The 22,996-nt window shown below is 37.9% G+C and overlaps 1 protein-coding gene and 1 pseudogene across 4 annotated transcripts in view; both read left to right on the top strand.

Annotated features, from left to right (window-relative positions):
* Positions 1-14,048, top strand: part of CLEC2D (C-type lectin domain family 2 member D) — a 37,084-nt gene extending 23,036 nt beyond the window's left edge. For 2 of the 4 annotated variants that reach the window (XM_032271889.1, XM_032271888.1), the window contains 3 exons: positions 4,182-4,366; positions 11,127-11,230; positions 13,274-14,048. In XM_032271889.1, coding sequence (XP_032127780.1) covers positions 4,182-4,366; positions 11,127-11,230; positions 13,274-13,397 — 413 coding nt within the window. In that variant the 3' untranslated portion in view covers positions 13,398-14,048. Of the gene's footprint in view, positions 1-4,181; positions 4,367-11,126; positions 11,231-11,337; positions 12,262-13,273 lie in introns of those variants that run through there. The other 2 variants (XM_032271891.1, XM_032271890.1) reach the window with 2 other exon arrangements.
* On the top strand, positions 4,260-9,839 carry LOC116545327 (annotated as a pseudogene).
* Positions 14,049-22,996: the final 8,948 nt, after the last annotated feature.

Below are 22,996 nucleotides of genomic sequence, written 5' to 3'. Positions count from 1 at the left end.
TTTTTTTTTGCTTTCCATTTGTTTGGTAAATCTTCCTCCATCCCTTTGTTTTGAGCCTATGTGTGTCTTTGCACGTGAGGTGAGTCTCCTGAATGCAGCACACTGATGTGTCGTGACTCTTTATCCAATATGCCAGTCTGCGTCTTTTAATTGGGGCATTTAGCCCACTTACATCTAAGGTTAATATTGCTATGTGTGAGTTTGATCTTGTCATCATGATGCCAGCCAGCTTGTTATTTTGTACACCAGTTGATGCAGTTTCCTCACAGTGTTGTTAGTCTTTACATTTTATTATGTTTTTGCAGTGGCTGGTACCGGTTTTTCCTTCTTATATTTGTTGTTTTCAGGAGCTCTTGTAAGGCAGTCCTGGTGGTGACAAAATCCTTTTGCATTTGCTTGTCAGTAAAGGATTTTATTTCTCTTTAGCTTATGAAGCTTTGTTTGGCTGGATATGAAATTCTGGGTTGAAAATTCTTTCCTTTAAGAATGTTGAATATTGTCCCCCACTCTCTTCTGGCTTGTAGGGTTTCTGCAGAGAGATCTGCTATTAGTCTGATGGGCTTCCCTTTGTGGACAACGATCTTTCTTTCTGGCTGCTCTTAACATTTTTTCCTTCATTTCAACCTTGGTAAATCTGATGATTATGTGTCTTGAGTTTGCTCTTCTTGAGGAATATCTTAGTTGTGTTCTCTGTATTTCCTGAATTTTAATGTTGGCCTGTCTTGCTATGTAATGTCCTTCTGTCTTGCTGAATTTTAATGTTGGGGAAGTTCTTCTGGATAATATCCTGAAGTGTGTTTTCCAAATTGATTCCACTCTTGTCACTTTTAGGTACACCATCAATCATAGGTTTTGTCTTTTCACATAGTCCCATATTTCTTGGAGGATTTGTTTGTTCCTTTTCATTCTTTTTTCTCTAATCTTGTCCTCACACTTTACTTCATTAAGTCGACCTTCAATCTCTGATATCCTTTTTGCTGCTTGATTGATTCAGCTATTGATACTTGTGTATGCTTTACAAAGTTCTCATGCTGTGTTTTTCAGCTCCATCAGGTTATTTATGATTTTCTCTAAACGAATTATTCTAGTTAGCAGTTCCTATAACCATTTATCAAAGTTCTTAGCTTCCTTGCTTTGGGTTAGAATATGTTCCTTTAGCTTGAATGAGTTTGAAACCTACTTCTGTCAATTCATCAAACTTACTCACTGTCCAGTTTTGTTATCTTGCTGGCTAGGAGTTCTGGTTTTTGAAATTTTTAGCATTTTTGTGCTGTTTTTTCCTCATCTTCTTGGATTTATCTACCTTTGGTCTTTGATGGTGATGACCTTTGGATGGGGTTTCTGTGTGGATGTTCTTTTTGTTGATGGTGATGTTATTGTTTTCTGTTTGTTAGTTTTCCTTTTAACAGTCAGATCCCTCTTCTGGAGGTCTGCTGGAGTTTGCTGGAGGGTCAATCTAGATCCTGTTTGCCTGGGTATCACCAGGAGAGGCTACAGAAAAGCAAAGATTGCTGCCTGCTTCTTCCTCTGGAGGCTTCATCCCAGAGAGGCACCCACCAGATGCTAGCCAGAGCTCTCCTGTATGACGTGTCTGTAGAACACTGCTGGAAGGTGTCTCCTAGTCAGGAGCCATGGGGGTCAGGGACCCACCTGAGGAGGCAGTTTGTCCCTTAATAGAGCTCGAGTGCTGTGCTGAGAGATCCATTGCTCTCTTCAGAGCTGACAGGCAGGAATGTTTAAGTCTGCTGAAGTTGTGCCCACAGCCACCCTTTTCCCCAGGTGCTCTGTCCTAGGAAGATGAGAGTTTTATCTATAAGCCCCTGACTGAGGCCACTGCCTTTCTTTTAGAGATGCCTTTCCCAGAGAGAAGAAATCCAGAGAGGCAGTCTATCTGTAGCGGGTTTGCTGCTCTGTGGTGGGCTCTGCCCAGTCCAAAAGTCCAAGTGGCTTTGTTTACACTGTGAGGAGGATATTGCCTACTCAAGCCTCAGTGATGGCAGATGCCCCACTCCCCACCAAGCTCAAGTGTCCCAGGTTGACTTCAGACTGCTGTGCTGGAAATAAGAATTTCCAGCTGGTAGATCTTAGCTTCCTGGGCTCTGTGGGGGTCTGTGGTGGTGGGACCCACTGAGCAAGACTACTTGGCTCCCTGGCCTCAGCCCCCTTTTCAGGGGAGTGAATGGTTCTGTCTGCTGGGGTTCTAGGCACCACCAAGGTACAAAACAAAACAAAAACTCCTGCAGTTAGCTCAGTGACTGCCCAAATGGTCACCCAGTTTTGTGATTGCAACTCAGGGCCCTGGTGTTGCAAGCACCCTAGGGAATCTCCTGGCCTGTGGGTTGCAAACACCATGGGAAAGGTGCAGTATCTGGGCCAGAGTGCCTTATCCTTCACAGCACATTCCCTCATAGTTTCCCTTGGCTAGGTGAGGGAGTGCCTTGACCCCTTGCACTCCCTGCCTCAGACGATGCACTACTCTGCTTCTGCTCACCCTTCATGTGCTGCGCCCACTGTGTAACCAGTCTCAATGAGATGATCTGGGTGCTTCAATTGGAAATGCAGAAATCACCCACCTTCTGTGTTGGTCTCACTGGGAGCTTCAGACTGAGGCTGTTCATATTCAGCTGTCTTGCTCTCTCTGGTCTGGTCATTTTCTTTAAACTGGTTGTTATAGGAGCAGTGATAGCACAACAAATATGCACAGATTTGGAGAAAGTCATCCTGCCTTCAAGTCTAGTTCAAGAAATTATGTTATAATAATTATAATTTGGTACCTGGTTGGTGGTACGAAACCAGGTACAATACACATTTTCCTGGTGTTATGATTTGACATTCAGATTACACCAGTTATTATTCATAACCAGGAGTGATTTCTCATCTCATAAGAGCCAAAGCCAAGAATAGTGGTGCCAATTGATAGTAATGATTCTATGAGTGCCCAGCATTCTGGTCATAGACACTTTCAGAACTATTAAGTTGAAGGGAGAAAGTGGTCATAGAATAGAAGATGGTAAGCCACTAGGGGCTCAGTGACAACTATCTGGAGAGACAGTCATTGCTCTGGATTCCACGTGAAGAGAACATTTCTCCTGATTATATGAGATGTAGGTCAGAAAAGCCTGTGTAGTGAAGTATTGCTGCCTTCAAAGTGTAGAAAACCTCACTAAATCTCCTTAGTGGATGGACGCTCGCTGTACAACTTATTTCATATTTATGAGACTATTTAGACATATACCAGGCCTTTTCACCTCGAGAAACCTTTTTCGAATAAGGTGTCTATATCCTGCCCCTCATTTTACCAGGTCATCTAGAGCAGCAGTCTGCAACCTTTTTGGCACAAGGGACTAGTTTTGTGAAAGACCGTGTTTTCTTGGACTGGGGTCAAGGAATGGTTTTGAAATGATTTAAGTGGATTACCTTTATTGTGTACTTTATTTACATTATTGTTACATCATGCAATAATATATAATGAAATAATTATACTATTCACCATAATGTAGAATCAGTGAGCACCCTGAGCTTGTTTTCCTAAAATTAGATGGTCTTATCTGTGAGTGACGGGAGACAGTGACAGATTATCAGGTTCTCATAAGAAACACACAAAGCTCACATGAGCAGTTCCCAGTAGGGTTTGCAATCCTATGAGAATCTAATGCCACTGCTGATCTGACAGGAGGTGGAGCTCAGGAGGTAACATGAGTGATGGGGAGTGGCTGTAAATACAGAGGAAGCTTTACTCATTCACTCACCGTTTATCTCCTGCTGTGCAGCCTAGTTCCTCACTTGTCATGGACCCATACTGATCCATGGCCTGGAGGTTGGGGACCCTTGATCTAGAGCACTTAGAGAACTATCTGTTCTCCAAAGCTAATCAAATGCTATCATTAATGTATCTAATATTTTAAGAAAGGGTAACACTGTTGAGAGCCAAATAGATACATGGCCCAGAGCAAGCTTAAGGCACTAATAACTCCTTTTTGAGCTCACCCCCTACTAAAGGCATAAGTTTGAATCTCAGTTTTGCCATTTACTGTGTAATGTATGCAATTATTTTCAGCATCATATTTCTCATTTAAAAAATGAAAATAATACATTTAATACTTAACAGGAGTGTCAGAAAGTATATTAGCACGTGGTAATTTATACTATGTAATATAAAAGTAAGAAATTTTTATTTCCAGCAATTAGAACTAACTGCCATCAAAAGCCACCAGTATGTCTTCAAGCTGCATGCCCAGAAAGCTGGATTGGTTTTCAAAGAAAATGTTTCTACTTTTCTGATGACACCAAGAACTGGACATCAAGTCAGAGGTTTTGTGACTCCCAAGATGCTAACCTTGCTCTGGTTGAAAACTTCCAGGAACTGGTAAGAAAATAGTTCTGGCAACAATCAAATATTCAGTCCTACAAGAATATGTTTTCCTATTAAATTATCTAAGAGGTAGGTTTAGACACCTTCTTATACATTGATTTTTTTTAGCATAAGAAAAGAGTAACCCAGCATGTATTACATATTACTGTGAACTGTCTAAAATTACCTTAACATTCATGGCAGTAACAGGCCCAGAGGGCAAGCAAGCCAGAGCCTTATTTGACTTGTGAGCCAGAACTGTGCTAATAAAGATTGGAAAAGTATTGGTAAAAACACAATTTTAAGTTTGTATGATGTTAGTAACATTGTTTTAAAATAAATCAAGCAAGGCTGGGCACAGTGGCACCTGCCTATAATCCCAGCACTTTGTGAGGCCAAGGAGGGTGTATCATTTGAGATCAGGAGTTCAAGACCAGCCTGGCCAACATGGTGAAACCCCATCTTAAATAAAAATTATAAAAATTAGCTGGGCATGGTGGTAAACACCTGTAATCCCAGCTACTTGGGAGGCTGAGGCAGGAGAATTGCTTGAACCTAGGAGATGGAGACTGCAGTGAGCTGAGATCATGCCACTGCACTCCAGCCTGGGGGGCAGAGTGAGACTCTGTCTCAAAATAAAGTAAAATAAAATTACCTAGCAAGAATGATGTCAGAGAGGATGGTGGAGTAAAAAGCTACAAGAATGTGTTCTTCCTGAATCTAGTTAAACACTGGCAGCATCAAGGGAAGAGTTTAATGATGAAGATGATAAATTTTGGTTAATGTCAGTGAATTTCAGGCTTTTCACTCAATAATAATCATTTCCCACAACCTATTATTGCAGGGAGCCATGGGAACTGCTGCCCATGGCCCTGGAATGAATTCCTGCAGCCAGTGTGGAAAATAAGAACTTTTTCTCCAAATATCAGGGTTATTGCTGATTTCTGCCTTTGGATGCTGAGGGGCAGACGCAGAAGTGGGCTATCATTGCTTCAATCCTCATCAGCTGAAGTAAAGAAATAGTTTGTGTTTTTTCTCCATTTGGGAAGCAGCCATTTAAGACTATTGTTGTTAGATAACTGGATGACTGCAGAGATAACAGAACAGAGATTTCAATGACAATAAACAACAGAGAATACACACTTTGTAAAAAATAGTTTGGGAAAATCATGAACAAATGACTCTGAACTACAACAACCAAGATTCGACAATCCCTGAAAAGCAAAAGGATTAAGTTACCAGAGTTAGCACAACATAGTACTCATAATGTCAAGTTCTCAAAAAAATAAATTACAAAACATGCAAAGAAAAGTATGGTTCACTCACAGAAAAAATAATCTGACAGAAACTATCCCTGGAGAGGCCCAGATATTAAAAATATGGGTAAAAAATGTTAAATCAGCTGTCTTAAGTATATCCAATGAGCTAAAGAAAACAAGTAAAAAGCTAAAGGAAACCCAAAACATAATAAATGAACAAAATTAGAATATCAATATGAAGGTTGAAATTGTAAAAAAAAAAAAAAAAAAGAACCAAGCAAAAATTACAGAGCTGAAAAGTACAACGAGTGAAATATAAAAAGAGTAAAGAAAAACTCACTGGACAAGTTCAACAGCAGATTTGAGAAGAAAGAGATCAGAAAACTTGAAAATAAGACAGTTGAAACAATCAAAACTAATAAAAACAAAGAGAAAAAATGAAGATAAATAAACAGATTCTAAGAAATTAGTAGGACATCATCAAACATATCAACATAATGCAATGTAGAAATCAAGAAAGAGAAGAGAAAGAGAAGCAGAAAAATACGTTTAAAGAAATAATAAACAAAACTTTCCAAATCTGATGAAATACATAAATATATACATACAAGAGGCTCAATGAACTCCAAAAGGATAAACTTAAAGAGAACTACATTGAGACAAATTATAGTCAAGTTAACAAAATCGAAAGAGATAATTTTGAAAGCAGCAAGAGTGAAGCAACTCAACATTTTCATAAGATGAATAAGGTTAACAGCTGATTTTCTCTGAGAAATCATGGAGATCCGAAGGCAATGAAATGGCATATTTAAGTGTCTGAAAGAAAAAATAAATAAAACTGCCAACCACAAATTCTATATATAGCAAAGTTGTCCTTCAAGAATAAAGGAAAAAGTAATACATTTTCAGATAACTAATAATTAAGGGATGATATTACCAGTAGACCTATGCTACAAAACTTGCTAAAGGGAACATTTTAGGTTGAAAGTAAAGGACACTAGACAGCAATTCAGAGCTCAACAAATAAAGAATATTTATAAAGGTAACAATAGAGGTAAATATAAAACCCAGAATTACTATATGTGTTGAATAGTTTATAACTTCTCTTATTTATAACTATCTATATTTATATTTATTTTTCTATAATTTCATAGGCAATTGCATAAAAATTATAAATCTATGATGGTGGTCACATAATGTATAAAGATGAAATCTGTGACAATCTTATAAAGCAGGAGGGATGAAGACATATGGGATCAAAATGTTTGCATAGTTATTGAAGCTATGTTGATATTATAAAATTATATCATTACAAGTTTAAAATGTTAATTATAATCCTCAAGGTAACCACTAATAAAATTACTAAAAATATACAGAAAAGGAAAAAAATACATTGTAAGAAATCAACTAAATTAAAAAGATGGCAGTAACAGACAACTTGAGAAACAAAGATGTAAAAGATAAGAGAAAACAAACAGTCCAATGGCAAAAGTAAATTTTGTTTTAGTAATTACATTAAATAAAAAAGGATGAATTTATCCTATTAAAGGACAGAGATTGACAAGTTGGCTAAAAAACAAACCAAATTAAAAAGGAAAACAGGACTCATCTATCTGCTGTCTACAAGAGACTCACCTTTGATACAAGAAAATTGAAAGTAAAAAGACTGAAAAAGGTATTCCTTACAAATGTAACCAAAATCGTGCTGAGTTTTGTCAGACAAAATAAACTCAAGTAAAAAATTTTACAAGAGACAAAGAAAGGCATTATGCATTAAAAAAAGTTTGATATAGCAAAGCAGTTATTAGTTATAAAATATATGTACTTAATATAGCTTGAAAATATATGAAGCAATAATTGCTATAATTTAAGGGAGAAGCCAAGAGTTCTATGAAAAGTTGGAAAATGAAATAGTCCACTTCCAATAGGAGATTAAACAACTAGACAGAAGATCAATAAGGAAATAGAAAATTTGAACAATACTATAAACGAATTTCTAACAGGCATCTACAGAATAATCTACCAAACAAGAGCAGAATATTGATTCTTCTCAATGGCACATGGAACATTCCCCAAAATAGACCATATGTAAGGCCACAAAACAAGTGTTAATAAATTTGAAAAGTTTGAAGTCATAAAAAGTATCTTTTGTAATTACAATGGAATGAAGCTAGAAATCCATAACAAGAAAAACTGGAAAATTCACACATACGTAGAAATTTAAAAAACTCACTCTTAAACAGCCAGACGTCAAAGAATAAATCACAAGGGAAATTAGAAAATACCTTGAGACAATTGAACAAAAAAATACAAAAAGCATGTTTATGGTATGCACTGAAAATAGTTCTAAGAGGGAAATTTATAGCTGTGAACGCATAACGAAAAAAGAAGAAAGATCTCATATCTATTGGCTAACTGTACACTGTAAGGAACTAAAAAAGTAAAGCAAAAACAAGTCATCTTTATGATTTGAAAGAATAAAAGATTCACCTAAGAAGCCTCTAAATTTACTAGTCATAAAGAAAAATGTTTATATATTTAATTGCATTAAAATTCAGAATCACGAGGGCTGACGGTGCTGCCAACGGCTCTCTTGGCGTCTCGACGTTTTGGTCAGCAGCTTTTTTCCCATTCTCTCCCTCCACTTCTTGAGTGAGCAGCCATGAGTTGGACCGTGCCTGCTGTGCGGGCCACCCAGAGAGTGAGCTCGGCGGGGGGTGAATTTCCTGCGCCTGGGGATGGCCCTGTGTCCCCGTCAGGCCGCGCGCCTGCCGCTCAAGGGCACCTGGCTCTTCACCCCGAGAGCAAGACGGCGACTGCGAAGAGTGAGCTTATGCAGAGCTTCACTTCCGAGAAGCCGGTTCATCACAGTGAGGTCTCCATCAGAGGAACTGGGTCGGTGGGCATGGCCTGCGCTATCAGCGTCTTACTAAAAGGCGTGACGGATGAACTTGCCCTTGTGGATCTTAATGAAGGGAAACTGAAGGGTGAGACAATGGATCTTCAACATGGCAGCCCTTCCATGAAAATGCCAAATATTGTTTGTAGCAGAGGGTACCGTGTCACAGCAAACTCCAACCTAGTGATTATCACAGCAGGTGCACGCCAAGAAAAGGGAGAGATGCGCCTTAATTTAGTCCAGCGAAATGTGGGCATCTTCAAGTTAACGATTTCCACTATTGTCCGGTACAGCCCCCTCTGCAAACTGATTATTGTTTCCAATCCAGCGGATATCTTAAGTTATGTAGCCTGGAAATTGACCGCATTTCCCAAAAATCGTGTTATTGGAAGCGGCTGTAATCTGGAGGCTGTTCTTTTTCGTTTCTTGATTGGACAAAAGCTTGATCCGCTCTGAAAGCTGCCACAGGTGGATCCTCGGAGAGCACGGAGACTCAAGCGTTCCTGTGTGGAGTGGAGTGAACATAGCTGGTGTCCCTTCAAGGATCTGAACTCTGATATAGGAACTGATAAAGATCCCGAGCAATGGAAAAACGTCCACAAAGAAGTGATTGCTAGTGCCTATGAGATTATTAAAATGAAAGGTTATACTTCTTGGGCTATTGGCCTATCTGTAGCTGACTTAACAGGAAGTATTTTGAAGAATCTTAGGAAAACACATCCAGTTGCCACCATAATTAAAGGCCTCTGTGGAACAGATGAAGAAGTGTTCCTCAGTATTCCTTGTATCCTGGGAGAGAATGGTATTACCAACCTTATAAAGATAAAGCTAACCCCTGAAGAGGAGGCCCATCGGAAGAAGAGCGCAAAAACACTTTGGGAAATTCAGAAGGAGCTTAAGCTTTAAAGTTGTCTAAAACTACCATTCTGGCCGGGCATGGTGGCTCACACCTGTAATCCCAGCTCTTAGGGAGGCAGAAGTGGGAGGATAGCTTGAGCCCAGGAGTTCAAGACCTGCCTGGGCAATATAGCAAGATGCTCTTCTCCACAAAAAGGAAAAAAAAAAAAAAGACAAAAAAAAAAAAATAAGCGTAAAACTACCATTCCAATATTGTTGAAGAGATCATAGATACAGAATATTTTTATCAAAATTTTGAAAAAAACTTGAATTCTTAAAAGATGGAAACAGGAAAGTGGGTCGAGTGACTTTCCTATTTATTTAGTCCTCCAGCGCTTTTATTTAGCATCCAGGTGCTGGGTGATACTTATTTACAATTCCTAAAGAAAGTGTTTTTGGTACCTCTGATGTGGCAGCATTTGGCTTGTTATATATATATATGTAGTTGGCATTTGGTTCCCAGAAGTAGGATGTAGGTATTTAATGCGTTTTAGAAATTCTGCTTCTTTTCATTAGATGTATGTTAGTTCATTCTTGCTGGCTTATACCTATGTTCATTTATATGCAGTAAAAAAAAGTAGTACCCTCCTCTACAATGTAAAAAGTATGTACATTAAAAAAAATGCATTAGTATATACAGTCTTTTGTTTTGCCTTTCTCGGTAGTTGATAAGTCCTATTTGTTGAATGACTAGTACAGAAAGGCATATCATTTGCTTCTTGAGAAAACAGATCACAGACCCAAAGGCTTAAAACAGATGACATTAAAATGGATATCGGCCATACTTTCCCAGCGTAATGGTGAATGATGAAGCCTTGGTTCCAGCTGTTGAAGTGCTCATGACTCCCAATCTGCTTTTGAAATTTCTGGATAGTGCGTGTTGACAAGCAAACGTAGCAAAGAAAGCCCGCCTACAAGGCTGGTGTGAGGATAATTTGGTAGTTTGGTGTCATTTCTTTTTTCCTTCTTTCATTTCTTACATTAGTTTGGTGTCATTTCTCTCTCTCTCTCTCTCTCTCTCTCTCTTTCTATTTTTTTTGACAGAATCTCACTTTATTGCCCAGGCTGGAGTGCAGTGGCATGATCTTGGCTCACTACAACTTCTGTCTCCCAGGTTCAAATGATTCTAGTGCCTCAGTCTCCCAAATAGTTGGGATTACAGGTGTGTGCCATCGTGCTCAGATAATTTTTGTTATGTTTTTAGTAAAGAGGGGATTTTACCATGTTGGTCAAGGCTGGTCTCAAACTCCTGGCCTCAGGTGATCTGCCCGCCTTGGCCTCTCGAAGTGCTGGGATTACAGGTGTGAACTACTGTGCCTGGCCAGGTGTCATTTCTTAAAATTGACAAAAAACATATCCTGCAGCCTAAAATTTATATTCTAGGACAAGTGCCAAGAATGTCATAGTAGAATACATTCCAAACTCAATAAAACCCTGGTGTCAACCAATAGTATAATACATGAATTGGGGGTCAGTCAGACAAAGGAGTGCTATACAGAAACAAAAGTAACAAAATTATCAACAATTTTTCTCAGTTTTAAATTATCTTCTTTTGGTATGTATGATAATATAGCATACCTATTCTTTATGTATTACTAAACAAAACAAAATAAAAAAGAAGAAAATTATGAGTAGTTAAGAATATAGCATAGCAGCAACATTTCTAGGAGAGGATGGGTTATGTTAGATTAATGAATATCATCTCTGTGTTTTCTGAAAGAATTTCCTGTTGAGATATAAGGGCCCATCTGACCATTGGATTGGTTTGAGCAGAGAACAAGACCAACCATGGAAATGGACAAACGGTACTGAATGGACAAGATTGTAAGTTCTGAAAAATATGGCAGTGATATTTGTATTTGAATTTACTTTGCATGAAACCTAAAGTGTTCTCTAGTTACATGCTTTAAAAATTCTAATTTTAATATTAGTTATAAAAGAAGGTGGTGCCAACTTGTATGTTGCAAAGGTTTCACAAGTTCCTCAAATTAGCCCAAAAGCTGTTGTGGTGAGGTAGACTGACTGTGAGCCTGGCTCCAGGTTTATCTATGTCATTTTTGAAGACTTTCATTTCAAAGCACACAATACAATATCTTTAAGTCTGTTCCTTATCTCCACAACAAAATTTATCTGTACTTGTCCTCCTGATCTCACAGTGTTGATGTGAGGAACAGAGATTATGATGTATCAGAGAAAGATTATGAGTGGCAGTAATTATATCTATTATTTAAAATAAGACAATAGTTTAAAAATTTTTAAATGGGTAAAGTTTGGCACTAGAAAATTTAATCTCAATTGTATATTCATAGAATCTTTAGATTAATAAAGAGGTTTGAGATAATGCTGTGAAAATTGGATTCCCAAAATTTGACTCAACGTTTGTCTGAGAGATGAGTTTTGAAAAGCTGCTTTATTATAATGCATTCATCAGTATTGGAAATATAACTGAGTATTTAATAAAAAAGGCCCCAGACTGGAAATTGGCAGGTTTGAAATGAGTTTTTTCTCATTAACTTTTGACCTTGGATAGGAAGATAAGTTTTAGAAATCAGAGAACATGTACATTTATACACTGTTTTATCTACACTGCCTAGCACAGGGTGACTGCTTCATAAATATTTGGAATTAACTTTTATTTCTTGTTTTACAATACTGAAGTAGTAAATTTTCTCTACCTATTTCTAGAAATGCGTTTTTGTTTGTTGTGTTTTTGAGAGATAGAGTCTCACTCTGTTACCCAGGCTGGAATGCAGTGATAGCATCATGGCTCACTGCAGCCTTGACTTCCTGGGCTCAAGTGTTCCTTCCAGCTCAGCCTCCTGAGTAACTGGAATTACAGGCATGTGACACTATGCTTGGCTATTTATTTAGCAGAGACGGGATCTCACTATATTGCCTTGGCTCATCTTAAACTCCTGAGCTCAAGTAATCCTCCCGCCTTGACCTTCCAAATGTTGGAATTACAAATGTGGGCCACCATGCCCAGCCTCTCAAAATATTTTAAGGATCAAATATATTGTTAAATAACCAGTTTTTGGAAACTGATCGTTACTTTAAAAAATGTAAAATATTATATGATTAAGGTTTAGCATGTTTTAACAATTAGCAAATCATATCATAGACCATAGTGATTCCAATGAGCAAAGAGGAAAAATTTATAATGCAAACTCTGATCTAAAATATCTGTGCCAGGCCATCTTAATTCAGCTGAATAGCACTGCAGTTTTAGTACTAAAACCACCAGGGAAGTAGGAGAAATAAAATCAAGCATGGTTTTTAGAAACAGGTGCTGAGTCTTCAGTTATTTAAGGAAGCAAAATACTGGGAAACTGTGTAAAGAAAAAAAGTGTCAGCCTTCTCCCGTAAGAAGCTGAAGCTTTGGATATAGTGGAAATAATATGCTTACAGACATGATACAAGTTTGATTCATGACTTTGCACTGTTCCTATAGGTGATTTATAACATCTTCTGCTAAGCAAAGCCCATTAACTAATTAATCACCAATACACAAGAAGAAAATCAGGACTTAAGCACACCACCACCATCACAACAAAATTGTCTGTAATAGTGCAGCCTTTCTTTACTTGCTCCCTTTCCAAAAGGAAGAAAATGGAACTAGGCGTAGCAGTCTCATGGGCCTGGTATAAATCCTGGTTTTACTTGCTATACATCCTTGAGGAATTCAGTTTCCTTGACTATAACAGAAGATAATTATTAAATGGTAATTATGAACATTAAAGAGATAATATGTATAATGCATATTACTTTTAGAGACTGAATTAATGTTAGTTTTCTCATTCCCTTATCTTCGTTCTCTCTGCTTTTGAAGAAATGTTTAGTGGCCAACTGATTCTGCTTCTGTTGCAGGTTTCCTATCATGGGAGGAGGAGAGTGTGCCTATTTGAATGACAAAGGTGCCAGTAGTGCCAGGTACTACACAGAGAGGAAGTGGATTTGTTCCAAACCAGACACATATGTCCAGATGATATAGCAAAGCCCCAACTAATCTTTAGAAGCACATTGGGACTGGTAACCCCATTTAAAAATGAGCAAAGAATTTATTTTATATACCAACAGGTATATGAAAATGTGCTTGATGTCAGTAATAACCAGGAAAATACAAATCAAAACCATAAGAAAATATTATCTGTTTTCACACTGCTAATATTATCTGTTCTCACACTGCTAATGACATACCCAAGACTGGGTAATTTATAAAGAAAAGAGGCTTACTTGACTCACAGTTTCACATGGCTGAAGAGGTCTTACAATCATGGCAGAAGGCAAATGAAAAGCAAAGCTATGTCTTATATGGTGGCAGGCAGGAGGACTTGTGCACAGGAATTCCCATTTATGAAACCATCAGATATCATGAGACAAGAACAGATGGAGAAAATTGCCCCCATGATGCAATTATCTCCTCCTGGCCCTGTCCTTGGCATGCGGGGATTACTACAATTCAAGGTGAAATTTTGGTGGGGACTCAACGAAACCCATATCAGATGGCTATATCAAAAGACAAGAAGTAACAAGCATTGGCGAGAGTGTGAAGAAAGGGGAATGCTTGTACACAGTTGGTGGGAACAGTTTGGTGCAGCCATTAGAGAAAACAACACGGAGGTTCCTAAAGAAATTAAAAAGAGAACTACCATATCAACCAGCAATCCCTTTTCCAGATATATACCCAAAGGAAATGAAATCTCTACCTCATAATGATATCTGTACTCCTGTTTATTATAACCCACTGTTATTCATAATAGCCAAGATATAGAACTAACTGAAGTGACAACAGATAAATGGATAAAGATACACACATATTATATATATTATAGAATATTATTCAGCCTTGTAAAAAGAAATCCTGTTATTTGAAACAACATGAATAAAACTATAGGGAATTATATTAAGTGAAATAAGCTAGACACAGAAAAAAGTTCCATAATCTCACTTATATGTGAAACTTAAAAAAAACCCAAATACATAGAAATAGAGTGGAATGGTGGTTACCAGAGATAAGAAAAATGGAGAGACACAGGTCAAAAGACACACAGTTGCAATTACAAAGGATGAGTATGTCTAAATATCTAATGTACAGCATAAGGACTATATCATCTTGCATTGTGTACTGAAAACCTGATGACAGTAGATTTTAGATGCTCTTACCACACACACACACGCAAACAGAAAGAAAGGTAAGTATGTGAGATGAAGCTTATGTTAATTAGATTAAGTGTAGTAATTACTTCACTACACATACATACATAAAAACATCACATTATGCACATTAAATATATACAATTAAAAAGAAGCACACTGGGAGATACATGATAAATTGCTATCTACAATTGCTATTTGCATTTTTAAAAGACATTTTTTATTTATTTTTTGATTTTAACTGACAAATAACTGTATATAATAATGGAATACAATGTGATGTTCTGATATATGTGTACACTATGGAATGATTAAATCGAGCTAATTAACATTTAATCATCTCACATATTTATCATTTTCTGTGGTAAGAACATTTGAAATTTATTCTCTTGGCAATTTTGAAAGATATCATATGCTATTTTTAACTACAGTCACTATGCTGTGCAATAGATCTCAGAAGCTTATTCCTCCTAACTGAATCCTGCTACCCTGTGACATATGGGGAAAATCTCCATATTTCCCACCCCTAGTCCCTGGTGGTTGAATACCCAATGGGGAGAAAAGTCTTTTCAATGAATGGTGTTAGGAAAATTGTATATTCATATGCAGAAGAATAAAATTGGACACTTATTTCACACCATATGTAAAAACCAACTGAAAATTGATTAAAAACTTAAACTGTAAAACTCCTAAAAGAAAACACAGGGAAAAAGGTCCACACTTGGTCTGGGCAATAATTTCTTGGATTTGACCTCTAAAGCAGATGCAACAACAGTGAAAATTTACAAATAAAACTGCAAAAAACAAAAAAATTTTCTTCACAGCAAAGGAAACAATAGAGTAAAGAGAAAACCTGCAGTTTGGGAGAAGATATTTCCTAACTATTGTTCAGGTTCAGAAATGGATACCCTAAAATATAGTGACTTGACAGGCAGAGATGATGAAGCCTCAAGGTCTCTCTGACCTCCTCCTCAACCCCTGTTTCTCAATCCTCTGTCCTTCCCAAAGCACAGAAGGAAGTTGGTTTCTGAAGTTCCTTTACCTGCCTTAATTTCAGACTCACCAAATAAGAAAACAGTTACTTCTGGTGCTTCCATGTGTTTTCATTAACTAAAGTCATATTGCAGGAAAAAAGACTGAAGTCTCTTAACACACATGGATAGATTTTTGTCACAAAACATTGCCTCCTCTGCAAGCCCAATACCAGGCCATTTGTATGATCTTCACCCCATTAAGTTCTCCTCAAATTATTTACTATCACCCCAAAATTATCCACACTTTCCCATCTCCCTTTCCCTTAAGATCAAGTGTATACAACCATCTATATCTACTGCATGGTGGGGTGATCACTCTGTGATTCTCTCCATGCACGGTAACAGATTTATATGTCATTTGTCCTATAAATCTGCCTTCTGTCAGTTGATTTTTAGCAAAACTTCAGAGGGGGAAAGAAGTTTTACTTTGGTCCCCAACTACCCATTCAACAAGGGGTTAATATTCAAACTATATAAGAAACTCAAACAACCCAAAAGCAAGAAAACAAATAACCTGATTAAAAAACAGGCAAAGCACCTGAATAGACCTTTCTCAAAAGAGGAAATACAAATGGCCAAATGATATAGAAAAAGAAAAAATGGTCACTATCACTTATCATTTAGGGAAATGCAAATTTAAACCACAATTAGATAGCACCTCACACCTTTTAGAATGTTTGCAGTCTCACCCATTCTGTTCTGAGGGAAAAAAATGAATATAAATTAAGTTTCATGTTATCTTTTCAAATGCAAGAATCTGTTCATTCAGTTTCTCTTTTAAATCTTTCTCTAATGTAATTGTTTACAATCCAGTGTTTCCATATTAAGATGTCTAGGTCAAGACTAGGGATTAAGTAACTCCAGATGACACAGCAACTGGTGATCTGAAACCTCAGCTGGTTCCTATTATGAGGTCCATGGCCTTTGGTTCCCTAGACTTACATATTCCTGTTCTCAGCAGAGCAGCTTAATAAAGACCCTGACATTCAGAGTGGGAACAAACTCAGGCCTACTATAAACAAATAGCAGCTGCCAGCTCTCACTAGCCAGTGAAACTCACATTTATTTAGTAAAGTGTAATTGACAAAGGCTTGATTTAACATCACTAGAGTTTAAAAGATTAAAGCATAGGTTTTGATGCCCAAAGCAAACACCATTAGTGGGTAATATCCCTGGTTGGCCTCCTCCTGAGAAGGCCATCTGGCTTAAAGGTTAGTTTTAAGAACACATGAGTAAACAAGTTATTTAGATAAAATTTCCCAGCATAACCTAGCTATTGGCTTTTTTATTTTTAATTAACTATATGTAAAGGGGATTTAGGCTGCCTTCAGCTGAAACTTTTACTGAAACTATGAAAAAAACCTTAGGCCTTCCAAAAGGGTTTGAGACTATATTTTATAACTTCCTCTACGATTTTTTCCTTAATATTTTTGCCACCACCCTGAGCAAATTCCCACAAAATGACGATTGTATTACACAGGCAAAAAACAGTATAAAAAAGAATCTGATTGTAATCTCAAAAACAAAAATTATTGTTGAATGTGCACACAACTGACAAATAGAAGAGTGAAGTAGCAGGGTAGGTTAAGATACCACTCAAAATGTAAAATGGAGAGATGAAGAGTTAACAAATATAAAGAGATTGAGCTATGGATAACTAATGGAAAAACTCGAATATTTGTTCTCTCATCTGAATGAGATGTGTCCTCACAAAATGAGGACAGAGTGAGTTTGTGTTCTCACAAAATTTCCTATGTTGAAATCTAATACTCATTGTAATAGTATCATGAAAGGAAAATAAAGCTCAGGATTTTCAAATCACTGAACCAAAAGGAAAAAGTCAAGTTGGGAATTGCATCAGGGAAACTTGTCTCTGATTTTATTTCTAAATAAGATAGCTACAAAGATTTAAAAAAATCTATATTCCTTCCTCACAATTTACCCACTAGGAAATTCCTTGTGGGTCTCAATATTTTTATCCTAAATCAGTTCTGTTGAATTTCACACTGGCAATGTAAATTTATAGCTTATCTTCACAGGTGTGGGACAACGGACAGAACTCTAAGACATCTCTCTGCTCACCTGTGACAAATGCATATTTGGTTGCTTCCTCTGCCCTATTTTTAATGTAAAATTGCAGATTTACTGAGCCAAACTGAACCATAAGTGACTATTCTTCTACTTATCTCTCATGTGTAAGTTGTATATCAGTAAAAGGATGATCAAAGACTCAAAAGAATGCGACCGTTTGTCTCTTATCTACACCTGATTTGGAATCCCGTTATTCCCTGCTCCCCTTTGAGTCATCCTGACTTTCTGGACTGAACCAATGTATATCTTATACACATTAGCTAATTCCTTATGTCTCTCTAAAATGTATAAAAGTAAACTACCTCAACCAACTTGGGCACATGTTACTAGGACCTCCTGAGGTTGTGTTGTGGACACATCCTTAACTTGGGCAAAATAAACTTTCTAAATGGATTAACACATGTCTCAGATATTTTTGATTCACAATATTAAGAGGTGAGGCCTTTAGAAGGTGATTAGGTCTAAGAGCTGAGCCATCATGATTGGGATTAGTGCCCTTATAAAAAAGGCTACAGAAAGCAGCCTTGTCCCTTTCACCATGTGAGAACAGTGATTAGCCACTATCTATGAGGAGTGGGCCCTTGCCAAACACTGAATCTGTCAGCACCTTGATCTTGGACTTCCCAAGCCCAGCACTGTGAGAAATAAATGTTTGTTGTTTATAAGCCACCTGGTTTATGGCAATTTTTTTTATAACAGCCTGAACAGACATTTTATCTACTAGGAGGGATAGAAGATTATAAGGAAAAAAAAAAGAAGAGAAAAGTAACTATCTGAAGAACTTACAAAGTGGGTATAACACAACCACTGAACCTGAGCTATGGATTACTTTGGCGAGTGTCAAGGACATCACTCTAAAAACATGGAGAATATATTATTATATTTACTATGATCTTCAGGAGATTATTTGGTAAAAGCAAAAATAAGGGAGAAATTTAAAAAAATATGTATCTAATGTTGGCCCTAATTGGTGCTATGAAGGCTACTTTTATATGCCAATGGAAAAATGATGAAATAATAGCTTCTGTTGACAGTAAGGTTTTTAATGTAGAAATTGAAGAATGCAAAATCTTCATCTTCATCCTATGGAATGTGGTGGCCAAGAAAAGATAGAACTCCTATGATTCTCTCAGTGTCTACAATTTTGTTTTGTTTTTGTGATTGACTGTAATGGCAGAAAAAGATTGAATGACAAGATAGCAAAGTTTTTGAGCAATCACTGACAACCTGAAAATTACGCCTCATTACCATTTGTGTACAACAGGTATACCCAAATGATGAAAAAAATGTTAAAGCTAGATTTTCAATATCGCATAAAATGGTATTGGCATCTGTGTCACGACTGTGCTCTGGTAATATGAAAGACTGGATGTCCTTAATTGTTCAGCTCATAATTAAAATGTTTTCTCTTCAGAGAAGTCTTCCTTCTGATGTAGGGCAGTCAGTCTTTCCCTGAGCCAGGTATCAGTGTAGTTTTTCTCAGCTTTAAGCCATGTTTTCATTACCTGCCCTGGATTAATAGGCTAGAATATTTAAGCTTTTCCCTTTGTAGTGAGTTGATGTTAAGCTTGTGAGCAGAGGACAGGTGAGGGACATTGTGGAAGGAAGGGACTTCTCTTCCTGGTTCTGATTCTTCTGGTTTTTTTTTCTTCTCTTTTTGTTCTTGCTATACCTTGAGCAAGGCATAAAATTAACATAAAAATTGGTCAACGACTCTGTGGCAACAAGCAGAAACAAAAGCAAAAACTATTCTGGAGTTGCAATATCATTCAGCCATTAAAAACATGCAGTACTGATACCTGTTGGTTAACCTCTGAAAATATCATGCTAAGTTAAAGAAGCCAAACCAAAGGTCACATTTGCATGAATCCATGTATATGAAATACCCAGAATAAATTAATTCATAGACAGAAATGTAGGTTGGTGGTTCACAGGGGCTGGGGGTGGAGGTGGGGAATGAGGAGTAACTGCTTAATGAGTATGGGGTTTCCTCCGGGGGGATGAAAACGTTTTGGAATTAGGTAGAGGTAGAGTTGCACAATGTTGTGAATGCAGTAAATGCCACTGTATTTTCATTTCAAACTAGATAATTTTATGTTATAATGATTTGATCTCAATTAAAAAAAACTCTTCTGGGTGACAATTCCACATGGTGGTGAATCATGTTTCCTCTAAAGGAAGTCACGGTTATCATCAGTATACAACTGTCAAGTGGCCCCACCTATGCTGACATTAGTTAGCTGGCAGAATGGGTTTCAGAGAGAAGAAGTTCAGTTGCTCAAAAAATGTTTTATGGAACACATATTACATGTTAAGCACTGCAGCACAGCAATGAAAAAGACAATTCTTGCTTTCATAAGTAATATATTGTTAATTTTAAGAAGTTTGATAAATGCATGCGTAAATAGCTGACAGATCCTACGTGCCCCTGTTAAAGATCTTAAAACCTTAAAAAAATATATTGGCAACTGTAAAGGATGTGAGCCATTGTTTTCCCAGTTTCAGGCCTTCCTCACTGATTAAGTGGAAAGTCTAATCCAAACATATGCTTCCGTGAATTTAATATGTTTGAATCTCTAAAAATAACCAAAAGAAAGAACTCCAGTGAAAGGAAAAATGCTAATGAACTCACTTGAGTAAATACATGACTTGTAATCTAAATGACGTCTTTAAATTGTTGAACTAAAAATGATCAGAATTCAAAGAAAAAAATGAATAGCTTGCTTGACCAAGAACAATTGTTTTCCTTACCCACAAATATCCATTGACCTCAAGCGAAGTAACAGAATATCTGTATAATATTATCTAAAGGCATCAGTACCTTTTTGGGTAAGATTGAGACAAAGCTTTTGAGAAAACTAATTTTGTCTTCATGAGAACAGGAAGAGATTAGAAAAATCTGGTGAAGATCCAGAAATGAGAAAAGAGGAATCTCAGAGGCTGAAATCCTGAGGGCAGAAGACAGAGAAAGAAAACAGCTGCTCTGCTATACAAAATAAGAAATGCGATAGGGTGGGTATTTTGACAGAAGTGCTGTATTCGGTACACAGTGAACCTCGCCTTTTGAGTTTCTCCATACGTCTCCTGTGACACACATATGTGATGTTCACGCTTTGGAGTGAATGGATATTTAGGGTGGCCGGGAATGGTGCTGAGTTCTGCTTTAAGGCTATCATAAGGGTGGAAGTAAAAACTGCTTGCAGAGGCAGCTAAGATCCAAGTTGCAGTCAACATTTTATCATAACACCAAGGAGACAAAGATAAAAGCCCTGTGTGAAAAACAAGTTATTGGCCGGGCGCGGTGGCTCAAGCCTGTAATCCCAGCACTTTGGGAGGCCGAGGCGGGCGGATCACAAGGTCAAGAGATCGAGACCATCCTGGTCAACACGGTGAAACCCCGTCTCTACTAAAAATACAAAAAATTAGCTGGGCATGGTGGTGCGTGCCTGTAATCCCAGCTACTCAGGAAGCTGAGGCAGGAGAATTGCCTGAACCCAGGAGGCGGAGGTTGTGGTGAGCCGAGATCGCGCCATTGCACTCCAGCCTGGGTAACAAGAGCGAAACTCCGTCCCAAAAAAAAGAAAAACAAGTTATTTCCTGTTTTAATAAATGACTCACTGAGGGGGCAGGGAAGTGCTGGGTAGAGAAGGGCTGGGTCCCTGGTGAGGACTCCACCCTGAGGCCTCTGCCCACAGACCAAGGTAAAGGCAGGCACTCCTGTTTTCACACCCAAATGTTGCATTTTCCAAGACCACTCTGGCCCATCATGCCCCTCATCTTGTGCCCAAAAAAACCCAAGATTCTGGCTGGCACAGACACAAGAGGCTGGAGGCTGAGGGAAACACACTAGCAGAAGAACACACTAACAGACACTGGCAGGCCATTAACAGTGGAACAACACAGACACCAAGGGGATTTTGGTTGGAAGAGAGCCTGGAGGCTGGGAAACCTGACTCCAGGGTAAGACCACCTTCCCACTCCAACCCACATCACCTCATTGAGAACTACCTTTACTCAATAAAACTCTTGCACCCATCCTTCAAGCCCAAGTGTGATCTGATTTTTCTGGTCCTTGTGATAAGGCAGAGGGTCTAAAGAGCATTCAGTAACACATGCCCACTGGGGCTTCAGGAGCTGTAAACACTCAGCCTTAGATGCTGCCATGGGGTTGGAGCCCCTCAAGCAGCCTGGCTGCATACTTCCAGTAGGGGTTTGCGCAGTGAGGAGCTGAAGAAATGAGCCACATTTTTGTTTTCCATGCCCTGTAAGTGAGATAAGGGAATTTTCCCATTTTGTAAATGAAAACAAAAAATTCATTAAATTGAGAAAAACAGAAGTAAAATTCTCAGCATTTCTGATAACACACTTGAGCAATTTCCTGAGTTTTTTGAAAGCATAACAGTTTAATATCTCTGCTATTTGACCTTTGAACCAAAAATATCTGAGTCAGGTTTCCATCAATTTAGAAAGTGTATTTTGCCAAGGTTAAGGATGTGCCCGCTACACAACCTAGGAGGTCCTGATGACATATGGCCAAGGCGGTGAGAGTACAGCTTGCTTTTACACATTTTAGGAAGACATGAGCCATCAATCAATATGTGTAAGACATACATTGCTTCAGTCTGGTAAAGTGGGACAGCTGGAATGGAGGCTGCCAGGTCATATAGGTAGATAAGACACAAAAGGTTTCATTGTTTTGAATCCTTCAGCAGCCTTTCACTGATTACACAATTTAGTCTGGCTCAATGAATCTGTTTTTTACATACACCATAGGGCAGAGGAAGCAATTAGATATGTATTTGTCTCGAGTGAGCAGAGGGATAACTTCCAGTCCCACACCAGGAAGATAAGCTACGAATTTACATTGCCAGGGTGAAACTCAACAGAACTGTTTCGGGGTAAAGACCTTGAGGCCCATGAGAAATTTCCTTGTGAGCAAATTGTGAGCGAGTTTATGTAGCTCTTTTGTTTTTAGCTATCTTATTTGAGAATTAAAATGGGAGGCAAGTTTGCCTGATGTAGTTCCAACCTTGAGTTTTACATTGGCTTAATGATTTTGGAATCCCAAGATTCGTTTTCCTTTCACAGACCCCCTGCAATACTTAGAATACAAGATTTTAGTATGCCCCTATCTAATAAATCTATGGAGTTAAAGACTGGAGCTATATTGGATTTCCCAGCAAAAGAAAGGAAACAAGATAGTTTTAGCGAAGGAGGAAGTTTTGTATCAGAGGAAATTGGGATAAGGTTTTTTGGAAAAGGAGATTATTTGGAAGTTCCTTGACTTCCTTCTCCCTGAAAAGCCACTTCC

Source organism: Sapajus apella, unplaced genomic scaffold (assembly GCF_009761245.1).
Source record: "Sapajus apella isolate SASKATOON/1434 unplaced genomic scaffold, GSC_monkey_1.0 scaffold259, whole genome shotgun sequence".
Taxonomy (NCBI): Eukaryota; Metazoa; Chordata; class Mammalia; order Primates; family Cebidae; genus Sapajus; species Sapajus apella.
This window is presented reverse-complemented; position numbering and strand designations above follow the sequence as displayed.